General features: G+C 46.5%; 1 protein-coding gene across 7 annotated transcripts in view; it reads left to right on the forward strand.

Moving 5' to 3' along the window:
• The window catches only part of TSPOAP1 (TSPO associated protein 1), a 71,143-nt gene that overhangs the window by 16,361 nt on the left and 40,892 nt on the right, over positions 1 to 13,890 (forward strand). For 6 of the 7 annotated variants that reach the window (XM_080562789.1, XM_080562790.1, XM_080562791.1 and 3 more), the window contains exons 4-10: positions 997 to 1,173; positions 4,408 to 4,668; positions 9,867 to 9,974; positions 10,884 to 10,967; positions 12,222 to 12,311; positions 12,920 to 13,042; positions 13,446 to 13,550. In XM_080562789.1, coding sequence (XP_080418915.1) covers positions 997 to 1,173; positions 4,408 to 4,668; positions 9,867 to 9,974; positions 10,884 to 10,967; positions 12,222 to 12,311; positions 12,920 to 13,042; positions 13,446 to 13,550 — 948 coding nt within the window. The remainder of the gene's footprint in view (positions 1 to 996; positions 1,174 to 4,407; positions 4,669 to 9,866; positions 9,975 to 10,883; positions 10,968 to 12,221; positions 12,312 to 12,919; positions 13,043 to 13,445; positions 13,551 to 13,890) is intronic. The other variant, XM_080562792.1, reaches the window with a different exon arrangement.

Consider the following 13,890-nt stretch of genomic DNA (forward strand, 5'->3'; position numbering starts at 1 on the left):
CTCAGGAAGACCTGGGGAGAAGAAGTTTGCACAGAGGATGCCCTGATCCTGGTCAGGGAGGGGAGGGAGTCCCTCCTTGCAAATTTTCCAGGTTTTGTTCAGAGAAAAACTGCTGGATGGGGAGAGGCAGGGTGTGATAAACCTGGGGACGAGACATGGCCTCACTGCCCAGAGGGCTGGGATGCACAGGGATGTGTGAGCTACCCCCTCACTCAGCAGTGCTGGTACCCCATGGGAGAGCTGGCCCTAGGGATGGGGACTCGTGCTGAGACCTGTCATCCTGGGGAGACTGCAGCTGGGCAGCATCATGCCCTGCCCAGGGCCTCTGCTCAGAGGCTGTGCCCAGCCTTCTGCCTGTCCCTGTCCCCTCCGCTCCCCACAACTTCCCACTCTTGCTCTCCCCTCCCTTCCAAGGGAGTGCGTGAAGCTGAACTGCTTCTTCTGCTGAACATCCCCCAGCTGTGCTGGCCCTGACTGGTCTCTTTCTTGCCGCTCCCCTTTGCCTGTATCTCCCACCCATGCATGCTGAAGCTCTTCCCCCTTGCCTTTCAAGGACCCCATAAAAGCCCCATTTCTCTTACCGTCTTGGCTGCCTTCACTCTTGCTCCCATGCTCGTCTGTCCTGCCACCCTCCTCTCTTTTCTGCTGTCCTCTCTTATCTTTCAGCCTTCATCCTGGCTTTCTCCTCCCCAGGGCTGCTGTTGCCCTGCCTGCAGCCCTCTGTGCTGACTACGTATGCATTGGCCCAATCTGCTGAGCACCTTCTCCCTCCCACCTCCTCTCTGATCCAATTCTCCAAGAAGCCTTTCCTCTTTCCTCCCACTTTTGCATACACCTCTTGTTCTCCCCTGTCTGTCTTTCCATACACCTCTTGTTCTCCCCTGTTGGGGCTAGGCTGCATTTCTTGACAGTGGTCTCTGCCTGATGGTAGTTGGGGTGGTAGTTGATCAACACCAATGCATTTGGCTTTCTCTCTTGCTGCTCTCTCTGGTATAGGTAACTGCTCCAGTGCCTCTAAAGGGTTCCAGCCTGGAGCTGTGTAAAAAAGCATTTGCCTGCCAGCGTGCCAAGGACCTGACAGAGCAAGCCAGTGCTCTCCTGGCAAAAGACAAGCAGATTGAAGCTCTGCAGCAGGAGTGCCGGGAGCTGCAGGCTAAGCTCATTGCAGGGAAGGTGAGAAACTTCTGGGACATCACGCAGTGGCTGGGTGAAAACAGTGCAGTAACAGTGCTGGGAACCACGCTCCAGCAGTATGAGAAGGACAGACTGAAAACAGTATTTGATGTGTGAGTTGGTACGGGAGAAGTTGGGTGAGTGTGTGGCCAAGATGGGGTCCAGACCCCTCCAGAACAGTATGTTGGGGGATACTCCAGTTCTCACTTCATGAATTCATGGGTCTGAGCTGCCATTTTCAGCAGTGACCTAAAAGTCTGCCCCTGGAAAGCCCCCAAGAAGCCACAGATACAGGATGACCTTTCACAGCGCTAAACTTCAAGTGAGATGTAGAAGCAGGACTTCCTTTTAAGACATTCCTTTAAAAAGTAAACCAGCTGAGCACATTCCCAGTAACCACCCTGTATCTCATGTCCTCAGCCGCAGCTTTCTGAGTGCTTACAGGCACAGTAGTGCGTATTTGGGTTCCTATTAGTAGGGGTACAAATCCTAAGATGAGGGTGTGTGTCCATGAAACCATCTACAATGCTGATGCCTACAGCAGTGCAGGTTGCCTGTGTTCCCTTTAGCACCAGCACAGAACTTGCTGAAATAACTGATGAGATAAAAGGGTTAATTCATCTAATCCGGAGACAGGTATCTAAAACTGCTTGGATGTGTCATTCCCTCGAAGCACTTATTCTCTGTAATGGCTCTGAAAGGAGCCTCTGCAGACATCTGAAGCTAGATAAAACAGTTCTCACTCAAGATGACTAGAGCAATCTGTTCTGTGCATACCAGGTATGTCTATTGTTCCTAAGCTAGAAACCTTTGGTGTAGGCCGGCTAACAAACTCTCATTCTCTCTTTTTCACCAATATGGTTGTGGTCAAGTGCAGCGCTATGTTTTTGCACCCTGCTGAGCTGAAAGAATACTTGCATTTCTACTTACTCTACCTCCAGTAATACTGAGGTGACAAATACTTCCTTGCTGAAAGCAGCTTTATTTCATTCCCTGAGCTCTCCATATGTTCGCTTTAACTACATGTTTGCAGGTAGATTCTCCCTCTTTCCCTAATGTAGGTCTAGTCAGGACAAGAATAATTGGGTGGTGTTTGCTCTTTGTAAAGAGCTGCCCCAGTGATCCCTTCTGGCGTTAAAACACAGGAGAAAGTTATCCAGGTCTGCATGTGTCCTACAGTCTCACTGAGAACAAATTTCCTTCATGTCCTCATGACTGCTCGCTGCAACCCCCACAGAAGCAGGAACAGCCTCTCAAAGCTGTCTGATGTTCACAGCAGAGCATGCTCAGCAACCAACCTGAATCTGCCAGGGATAGGAGAGTAACAAACTGTAGAGGAATGTGACAAAGGCAGGAGAGCAAGACTCATTAGTGGCCAAGGAAATACACATCGGTGTAATCCTCAGGGCTGATTTCAGCTTCTGCCTTGCTAGGGCATGGGTGACAACACTGGCTGGGAAGATAGGACTGCCTGTTTAACCTGCCAACGTACCAGCAACGGAGGGCATCAACAGACAAGCAGGGAATCTGCAGAGAAAAATTGCTCTAGAGGAACTCATTCCATCTGATCTTGTTTTTCCCATTTCTCTTCCAAGCAAGCTGCTCATTAAATTTTAATTCTCAGCTAGTTAAAATTCAAAATTCACCTAATCTGTCTGTAGCATGCAAAATGCATTATGCCAGTGAAGGGGTTTATATGCAGAGATATTATGTGCATGCTCAGAGTTTGTAACCAGATCAATTTTAATCTAGCATACTTAATTCCGCACAAATTTTTCAGTAGCTATGAAATGGATCTGCTCAGTTCCTTTCCAGTGGCAAGCCAACCCGCACACCGGACTGCAAAAGCATTGGCCTTGTTTTGCAAAGTTAGGGCTCTCAGGATAAAATGATTTCCTGAGATCATGCTCCAGTGATGGGTTTCCAACCAAGCCCTAGCACCAGCTCCCAGCAGGCTGCAGTTTCTTGCAGTGAAGATTCTTGGAAACAAGGAATTTCAGGGAATGGCAAGGCAGCTGCAGGGGACATGTATGATATGAGAGGGAATCTGAGCTTTTTTCTACTCCCTTGTTCCCCCAGGCTCTGGAGGCTTTCTGTTGATAATAGCCGCCTTTTTTTTTTTTGGTGGGGGAAGGGAGTTTTTTTATGCAGCCACTGTCAATTTTGTTTAAAGAACTATACCCTGATAGCCTGTACATGGGAGGGCCCAGCTGCTTGCTTCTTAAATCTGTAACCAGTTCCCATTAATGGTGCCTCAGTTTCCCCCTTGTAGCTTGAGAGCAACTACATTTTTTGACCAAAATTGCATTTGCAAAGCACATACTATTTTTAGGGTGAATAAGAAGTGAACAGGGAAGCAGATTAAATTTGTCCTGGATACCAATTATGTATTGAATTCACTGGCTTAGGAGCTTTCCAGGGGAATGAGCAACGTCTCCTTCAGCAGCATGTTTGTAAAGACAGGTTTTCATAACCAGCTTTTGTATGTACGTACAGACATGCAGGTACATGTTTTTTCAGCTTCCTGAAATCTGTAAAAACCTGTGAAGAATTAACAAAACTGGTGACATATGCACACCTTTTTTGTGAGAATAAAATTGCACTGGTTTCCTTTAAAAGCTGCTGGCTCTGGGTCCAGAGTGACCATTTGTGCTGAAGATGGGAGCCCATCTATCACTCTCTGATGAGGTTAGAAATCAAGAATGTTTAAAAAACTAAACAACAACATCCTGAGTCAGAACTTAACAAGTCTCAGATATTCTTCATTATTCCCAGCATTTAAAACCCTAAACCACCATGCATGCATAGGGCTGCAGAGAATGCCAGCACCCACAATAAAGGAAACCAGCCGAGGCTCTTGTTCTGCTGGGAAATGAAATTTTATTATCCTGACGCGCTCTCTACTGGCAAGCACTTAGAAAACACACGCTAGGCCCTTTTTAGTATAGCTTTGCACTGGGATAATTGTAGAAGCATTACAGGCTAGTTTTCATCTGTGGATGAAATAACGTATTGAAATAAGGGATGCAAAATGACTGTTTTTGAGGCTTTGGAGACGCAGGAAAGTAAAACCTTTGTGTGCTGCATTACCTGTTGTTGTTGGTAGTTGTTCGGTAATGCTTTTAGTAGTTGTTCGGCAATGCTTTTGCAGCTTGTGTGTGAAATCACCACCGTGACCTGCTCCACCTTGTCGAGCTTGGCAGTGATACACCGCTGGCTTTGCATTTCCCGCAGGATGACCCTCGCTGCCTGAACGTTGTTGAGTTTGATCGTCTGTTGCGGGAGTCGCAGAAAGAAGTGCTGCGGCTGCAGAGACAGATCGCTCTGAAGAATTTCAAGGAGTGCCTGCGTTCCTCTAAAACCAGTCCAGGCAGCTCTCTGCCAAGCGCCACCGCCTGCTTGGGAGCAACACTAAATACCTGCATCAAAGACTCCCCTCTACCAAAGGAGGCCCGCTCGGGAGACCCAGTGCTAAGAGTGGAAGCACACAGGAAGGTGAGACAAAGCCGGTCAGCAAGCTAAAAGTCTTGCGATTTCGTTACTGAATGAATTAACGTTCTCAGGACGCTTGCGAGGAGGACGTGAGCACCGCAGTCAGCGTTGGCTGTGCCAGTTTTCAAAGCGGCCTGCCCGAGCACCAAGCCTCGCCTGGCGAGGCGACGGCGGCCGCTGCCGGCAGCCCCCCCCCCCCCGCCCCCAGGCGAGGGCTCGGTGTCGGCCCTCTGCTCCGGGCTTCGCCTCCCGCCCAGGCGGCGCCGAGCAGCGGGAGCAGGGCCTGGCGGGCCCGGGCCCGGGCCGCCCCCCCCCGGCGGCCGCAGTGGTACGGCCCGCTAAATCCCCGCCGCGCCGCGCAGCCCGCAGGTAAGGACGGGCCCGCCGCGGCCACCCGCGCCGGGCCGGGGGGGGGGGCGGCCAACGGGGCCCGCGGCGGGCCCGGGGCTCCGGCGGGCAGCAGCTGCCCCGCGGCGGGGCCCGGTGCCGCGGGGGCGGGGCGGGGCGGGGTGGCTCAGCGCGGCCCGGCCCGGCCCGGCCCCTCCGCTGGGGCCTCCGCGGCGGGCCCCGGGGGAGGCCGGGCCGCAGAGGGCCGGAGGCCGGCCCGAGCCGGGGGTGGCACCGCGGGGTCCTCCCCGCCGCCTGGTGGCTTTATCTTCCCGGGGGTTCGCCCGGTTTCTGATTGAATTTTTCAGTACCCGTAGCGTCCTGGGGCGGAATTTCACGCCCAGAGTCTGTGTGAGGAGCTCTCGCAACTGCCAGCTGCTCGCATTCATTGCCCCGCGGTTGTGCTGAATGTACTGAGTATTCAGTCAGCGTTCATCTTTTCCAAGTGCCTTGTGACCTTTCTCCTGTATTCCTCCAGCCACTTTTTGTTTCGGTACTGGTGGGTTCTAGCCTCCTTCATTATTCAGCGTTAATCATCTTTGTCTCCTTTCTTTGTACATTTTCTCTACTGTTTTTGTGCTGGGGGAAGCACTGCAGCGTGCAGAATCCCAGACCCTGTCACTGATTTATAGAGCGACATAATGAAGTTTTCTCTCCCTTTCCTAATAGATCTCTTTGCCTTTTTGTCTAAGCTTTGGGTTCTATTAAAACATCATTTCTTTAATGCCACGCTGTAATCTCCCAGTGTCATGAGACTCTTTTCACCGTTTGTGTCAATGCAGCATCAGTTCTTGGGCAGCACAGTTCCTGCTGCCTCTCCATTAGTCTTCTCATTTTTACCAGATATTTACCCGAGAGAAAACCTTCCCCCATCCTGTGGTGGCTTAATGTCTGCAGATGCCGTTAAAAGTACTGTAGCAGAGTACCCAAGCAAACTGTACCTACTGAATCATCCTCACGCATTTTATAGATTTGGGGGTGTAGGAGGGGGTTGGTTTTTGTTTGTTTTTTCTTTTTCAAATATAGGTTTGTTTTAAATACTTGCTTAATCTTTTTTGCAATTCCTGTGGGTTTGCCTGGAACAGATGTCAAATGTGCTAGTCTCTTTTTTCCCAGATCACCACTGGAATACTTTTAAAACTTGATATTTGCCACCTACCAGTTATTTTGTATTAAGGCAGTGTCAGAGAAGTGACTCAGTACGTGTCCTTCCTCAGTTACTACTGAAATGAGAGATTCAGTTCATGTACTCTTGGGTGAATATTGTCTAATCTTGGTGATTTGTTACTGTTTATTTTACTGGTCTCCACATTTCTTCTAGCAGACAGTTCAGTTTGATACAGATCCTCAGTTTGAGATTTCTGCCATGGTGAGCCCTCACCGCCTAAACTCTTCGATGATGAGGATGGATGTACAGGCTTGTCTGTCTCTCTTTCTCTCTCTTTCTCTCTCTTTCTCTCTCTTTCTCTCTCTTTCTCTCTCTTTCTCTCTCTTTCTCTCTCTTTCTCTCTCTCTCTCTTTCTCTCTCTTTCTCTCTCTTTCTCTCTCTTTCTCTCTCTTTCTCTCTCTTTCTCTCTCTTTCTCTCTCTTTCTCTCTCTTTCTCTCTCTTTCTCTCTCTTTCTCTCTCTTTCTCTCTTTCGTCCTGCTCTGCTGTTATCATCCTTGGACAGCCCTTCTGTACCTTGACGTTAAGTTGATCCTCCAGATTCTGTCAGATTCTTCTCATGACAGAGAACATGCGTTTTATCCTTTCTCACAGCTGCTCTTCATTTTTCAGGTTCAGGGCAGTCTGTCCTCATTGTCAAAAGGTTTTCTCTCTCAAAAATAACAAGACTAAGTCTGATAGCAGTAATTAGCAGGGAGTAAGGAACTGTTGCAAGTCTCACAGCTGAAACTGTAGCACAGAACACCCTGGGCTCAGTGGGTTGTGTTCATGTGGGCACAGTGGTGCGGCACTGAGAATGAAGTTAGCCCTTGGGGCAGTAATCCCAGTTACTGCAGTTAAAATAAATGATTTCACTCTTCTGTCTCACTCCCTGGCACAGTGCATCAGGGCTGTATTCCACGACTTTCAAAGAACTTCCTCAGGATGTAAAGAACAAGCTTTGTTTCTAAGTGTCATTGGAAAATCCCTTTTCTCTGTTTTCCTGCTGATTTCTGTACTTCTTTAGGGTTTAGAAGTGATGCTTATCTCTGTTAAGTCCAGTCATGATTTAAGAGGCACATTGACTGTGCTTCAACAGCTTCCTGTTCCCCACTGCATGTCCCCGCTACCCCTTCAGTTGTACTGCTGCAGTGGAGTGCTAGGGACTAGAGAACGGATCAGGATTAAAAGTGGCCTAGCAAACACGGCCTTCCTTCCATCTTGTTCTGTAACCTGCATCAGTTTTCTGGTCCAGCTCTGTGTGGTATTGTGCAGAGCTGCCCTGGCACAGCCGAGGGAAGGGACCACGGCTGGGTGGAACGTGATTTAGGGGCAGGATTGCAGTGATGCCTCCTGGATGCCAAGGACAGAGCTTTCTAGAAAGCCTACAACGTTTTTAATTTACTTTATTGCTTGCTTTAAACATTCTGGTCATTTGCCAAAGCTCGGGTAGTTCTGTGCCTGTTGTATGCTTGACTTAAACCAGGACATCCTGGATGTCTCATCAGCTGTACAGCCCCACCGTGCTGTCTCGATGGGCTCTGCCAGTGTAGGTGCACACTGTGGATAGCTCCGAGGGTGGAAAGCAGCTTTTCTCTAGTTATTTTTAACTGTTTTGCTGAACAGAATACTTGCACCTGGCTGATGCACTGAGCATCTTCCAGGCTCTGCTGTGAATGAGGTGGCACAGCTCCAAATCACAGCTCCCTTCATGGTGTGTGCCAGTCTCGTTTACCAGTTGTCTGATGCGGTGATGAGTCTGGGTTCTGCAGAAAAATAGCAGTATATGAGCATGTGGCTGGGGGGATTGTCTTTGTTCTTGGGAGGAAATTAGGTCCAAGCGGGCAAATTTAATTTTCTAAATTTTGTAGGTTGACTGTAATTAGGGATTTCATCATTTTATTTAACATTTTAATGAGAAATGTTTACAAGCAGGCAGATTTGCCTTGTATATTTGTTCGTGAGTGGATGGCTTGTTAAGCGTAGTGCATGTAACTGGTACAGTAGGTATCAAACCTTAGGTGGTATCCACTAGCATTCCTCGGGACCTTACTTTGTTAAAGCAGACTAAAATGCAATGTTTTCAGTTTGTGAGGAAGCAAAATTTTTGTGGGGGTGGGGGGAATATAGATTTGAAACTTAGTATGTGCCAGATAGTTTAAAAATAAAAATCTCGACACGTGGGTATTCCAGAGTTAAATATTAACCCAAAGCCTTTCAAGTTCCAAGTGAGACTGAGGGGTTTAGTTAGTTACCTTAGTCCCAAAGGGCGGTTCCACTGGCAAAAACAGTGTTTTTACAAAACGTTTGAAGGCTTCTGAGAGCTGGGGCTCATAAGGCACCATGGCCTGGGTAGAGGATCTCAAGATTTCCAGCTGCTGGTTGGGTCTTGATCTGCCAGACCAATGTCACCCTTGTTCCAGGGGTGCTAAGAAATCTGTGAGCCTTGCTGCGGGATGGTGGTTTCAGGATTTTTCCTATTTCAAGCACCAGCTCTGTAGCAGAAAATCTGAAAGCTTTGATAGCCCAGGCTTGTGGTCTCGTAGTTTTCTGGGTTTCAGCAGTGGAGCCATGAATATAGTTGTATTTAAAACCAGAGTTTCAAGTCTGAAATATGTAAGAGACAGCAGGTGTAGTGCTGGGATATTCTCTTAATAACTGACTATAAAGGGAGCTCAGACTTACTAACATAGATCTGTCACAGATCCCTCAACGCTGTAGATGCTCAAAGTGAAATGAGAAATTCCACTTCTGGTGGCAGATAGATGAAGGTTAGAGGCTGAGATGGAGTCACAAAGTCCTGCTTCTTCACCGTATGAGTTGGATTTGATGATCCCAATCTCCTGTCCCTAAGACCATTTATCAAAAATAACTTCAAATTCAATATTTAAATGTTGCCCTCTTTCTTCAGTTTACCTCCCGCCTTACCCTCCTGTCAGGGATTACTCTGGCCAGACGATGCCAGGTCAGACATCAGTTGAGAGTGAAAATTCAGAGGATTAAAGGTGTGTTTGTAGCCCAGATTAAAAGGTATTCTGTTAGAAACTTGTGTACAAAACAGGGAAAAAAAAAAAACAGTTTAGAAATTCTTGAGGTGTGTAATACAGTCTCTTGTGAAACTTTGTCACTAGGCCATAAATAAAAAATAGATTTTTTTCCCCGTATTTTTAGTAGTTCTTCTGAAGTTGTTTTTGACAGATTTTCTTGTATTCCGAGATCTTCACTGATTTCTACTTTCTGCAGTTTGTGAGGGTTTTGTCCTCCCATCTGACCATCTTCCTGCTGTGTTTATTGCTTTGGAGAAGGCCATGGAAGGTGTCGCTGATGCCTCTCATTGAAACTTCAGATGAGGCACGAAGGGGAACTCAAACCCGAGAGCTTCCTAGAATCCACCATTGCACGTGGGTGGTCTAGTCAAGCTGGTCTGAGTGGCACTGGGCTCCAGAACCTGCCCAACACATGTCTCTCTCTGGTGGCTGACCGGTCCCTGATGTGACATCAACCTTTCTAATCATAAATTCTGGAGAAGATCGGAAGTTTTCATGTGGGATGTTTCTGTCTTAGGTGGTACGGCCAGGAGGGTGTCTTCTCCCTTAGCGCATGTGTTGTGAGGTGGGCTCTGTTCTCCTGACTGTCCCTGAGCTCTCTGATACCTTGCTTGCTTTCCAGGTGGAACCAGGTGTGCTACCACTGGGCGCTGCCTCTGAAGGACATGAAAATTTCCCTCCTAGAAATGCAATAACAGACCCAGAGAGCAGCCAGCAGATTCAGCAGCTGGTGAGTTGTTGCCCTGTCTGCGGGTGCAAGAGGGGTCTGTGCGTATTGGCACTTCCCTTCCAGGATAAAACCAGTCTGGTTTTAGGTGAAGGAGTGCAAAGCTTTCTTGCGGTTTTCACCCATAGGATCCAGGCAGAGATTTGGGGGACTGAAGTCTTTTTTAGGCACAAGCTACAAAGGCTGTCTCTGCACTGAGAGTGCTTCTGGGAGGCATCTCCCGGTATTGTGCTGAGTCTTAGGTGAGCTGGTGGGGGAATGCATCAGACTAAAATGAGAGGAAACCATGCCAGTAGATTCTGTGATGTGTTTAGTTTAGTCTTATCTGAACTGGGAAACGGATGTGACTAACTTGGGACAGACGTTGTGAGGAATATGGCTCTTGTGAATTATTCCAGCAAACTAGGATAGTTCACAGTGAAGTTTAGCCATTCTTTTCTATCTGGGGAACCAAGAGTGATCGCAAGTAACTATAGATAAAGGTAAATAACCAGACGATGTCTGCTCTTTGTTAGATGTCATTTGGATTAGAAAAAGAGCTAGTTTAGCACGGCTGTTGTTTCAGGCTGAATATTCTGCACAACTCTGTCTTCTTGTTCCTCACATCTTGTCCTTCATCCTATCCTACACAAACAGGGACAATCTTTGCAAATGGGAAATAGAGAACTGTTTCCAGAAGTTGAAAGGGTTGAGAAAGAGAGGAGTAGCTGTTTTACTTAAAAAGTTTTTTGGTTTACTATGTTTTTAGAAAAATCTCCCTAGGTTTATATATTATTTATGTTTGTAAAAAAGAATTTTTCTTAAGAAAATAGGAAAAGCTAATATAGCATTGGGTCTGAGAAGCAGAGCCTGAATTTCTTACGCACTGTAAGAACATGGACTTAGTGATCTATTTATTCTTGTTTTGTGCAGGAATTTGAACTCAAGAAAAAGCGCAAGAAATGTGAAAACCTTGAGCATGAAGTGAGGAAAAAACATAAAAGATGCAAAGAACTCGTAAGTGTTCTCGTTGCCTAGTGTTGTGAATCTAATGGTAGAATAAGATCTAGGTTGTTGTGTGGTTGTCTTGGGTTCTGTTTGTTTATTGCAGTAAGGAGTTGCCAGTCATCTTCTTAATCTGAACAGTGTCACAAATTCTGGGCTTCAGCCCTTGAAGCTGGAATTGTTTATTTAGTCTTTCAGCTAGTTGTGGGTTGGATAAAGCTACATAAATCACTGGATGGAACTCCATAGCCTTTGCAAGTCTGGGGAGATGCTTTCTATTTTCACATATACTCCAGGCAAGCATCAAAAGATTTCTGCATCCTGAGAAGGTAATTGCACATAATTTTCTTGTGCTTCTTATTTTTTGGATGAAACCTTGCCTCTTTTCCATTTCATGGAGGTTTTGCAGGTCATATCACGGCATCCAGATTTCTCCCTTCTGTTTCTACCTTGCTGAGCAGCTCTGGTGGTATTAATGACTACCACAATGTAAAGTTTCGTCAAAGGGTGATGACCCTTTGAATAGTTGTTTTGCCTTTTGCTCAAATGTCAGTTCTACATGTCCATGATGCATAGCTCACTGTTTGGATAAGTATGGGGTGTTTAGGGAATAAGTTTGTTGTTATATGTTGTTAGCAGATTTTTGAGATCAAGAAGGGACCAAGTCACCTTGAAGGACTGGGATTGAGACTCTCCAGTACAGGGTATTAGCTCTTGGAATATCCAGAAAATATGTGAAAATATTTCCTTAAAACTGTGTGGTGTGGGAATGTATGTATGTGCGTGTGTCTCTGTGGAATCACTTGTAATTATGAAACTGTCAAATTCCTCTGATGCTGTAAGGGCTGTAGGTGGACAAGACTTGCATAACTCAGTAAGTGTCCATGGCTTCCTGCCTGCTCAGAGACATAAAATTTTTCTTCCTCTACTGAAATTTGTAGGGAAGACTGCAATCTTGAACCAGCAGTGAAATTTGATGAATTGTTGGTAGACATAGAGTTCTAGACAGAAGTAGACAAGGAAATGTCTTTCTTATTCTGAGTTTTGAGGCTATATAAATGAGAAACAGCAACTTGTGAGACCATCTGACATGGGGCTGGTATCTGCCTGAGTAGAGCTGCACACTGTTACCTTCCACTGCTCAAGCAGCATCCTGCCAGCATCCTGAACCATCAGTCAACAGGAACAGTGGAGTCATGCTGCAGAAAAAGGTGGGGGAGTTAGTCTGAGGACCTTGGAATGGTAACACCTGCTGTTTCTGGACAGGAGATCCAACTGCAGGAGATACAGAGTGAAAATGCACGACTGGCTGAAGAGAACTTGCAGCTGAATGAGAAGGCTGGATGGGCAGGACAGGTAAAAAGCAGTATTTTTGTTTGTCAGATGGAGCATTACCTTCCATAAAACCTTTCTGAGATGAACTAAGAGTCATCATGTTGCCACCATGCATAGGTCTTCCAACATATTTAGTAATTGTTCTAAGTGGAAGCATTTTTCTTTACTTGGTAATCTGCATTGCAAGTAGTCATCAAACTGTAGTGCGCTACAGAAACAAAATATATTACTGGAACCTCCTATAGTAAGTGGAGGAGGTAAATGCAGTTTCAGCAGGTTATCGTGTCTTTCTGCACAGTTTTCTGTGGTTAATCCCACTATCTAGAATTAAAAAAACAGGCTCTCAGAGCTTGTGTGTTTTGTTTGTATCTCTTCAGTAAATAACCTCTTCGTATCCCAATTCCTTCCCCCCTGCAAAAGAGAACCTAGTAGGAGAAATGTTATGTGCGTATAAATACGGGAGTATTTGTTCTGAGTGGAAGACAGAGGGAGAGGAGGTTGATGATTTTGGTGTTACAAGTAAGAAGCAGGTCTGCAAAATAGTGTACTATGGAAATAAATTGTCCTCCGTTATTTATACAACAAATACCTATGGCTACACGTGCTAATTGCCAATCCTTTCTCTTCAGGTTGAATCTGAGAATGCTGACCTGAAGTTGCAGGTTGTTTTGGTTACTAAGGAACGGGATTCAGTAATTCAGACAAATCAAGGACTTCAAACCAAGCTGGAGAATCTAGAGCAGGTGCTGAAGGTCAGTAGGCTGGAAGGACTGTCCAGATGCTTAGTGCTGTTTTTGGATGGCGCAGGTTGTCTCTTCGCTTTTTTTTTTTTTTTGGTCTGTTCTTTAGATTTGGTGCTTCTGCTGGGGGTTCTGCCATGCAGGATCCTGTGACATGGCCTTCCAGAGGGAGCAGAGGGACTTGGGAAAGGCTGCTGCAGGGATTTGGGTGGAAGGGGAAAATAAGGTGGTCATCACTGATTTTAGGATTTTCTTTGACTGTGTTGCTCTGGCTTGTGGCAAGAATTTCTTACTTTCTCCTCTGTTTAATGATGATGTGAGATACAGACCATGTTTTGACTCCATGGCTCATGGCAGGACACAGGACAATATTTCGGTAACATTGCCCTTAAACTGTCTGTGAATTGTTCTGCAGCACATGAGAGATGTGGCTGAGCGGAGGCAGCAGCTGGAAGCCGAACACAAGGAAGCGCTGCTAGTCCTGCAGGAGAAACAAGAGGAAGTCAGACGGTTGCAGCAGGTATGCCGTGTGTGAGGGAACGGACGTTTTATTCTCTGAATTCCCAGAAGAGCTGGGACTCCTGCACCTTGTTGCTTGGAGGGGCAATGTATGGAGGAGCTATATGTGAGTCTACTAAAGTAACCCAGGGAATAGTGTCTGTGTCTAGGTGAACTCTAGTACCTGAGCAAATTGAGGGGCTTTTCTCATGAATGATCTCCCACAGCTGTTTGTCCATAGGCCAAAGATGCCTTCAGTCTATCATGTGTCTTAAAGCTATAATAGTGTCTGTCAGGGTGATGATGATAGTAGAACTGAGTTTAGGTAGACTGCTTTCTTATTTACGCTGTCTCTTATTTCT

This window comes from Anser brachyrhynchus (assembly GCF_964034855.1).
Source record: "Anser brachyrhynchus genome assembly, chromosome: 20".
NCBI classification, from domain to species: domain Eukaryota; kingdom Metazoa; phylum Chordata; class Aves; order Anseriformes; family Anatidae; genus Anser; species Anser brachyrhynchus.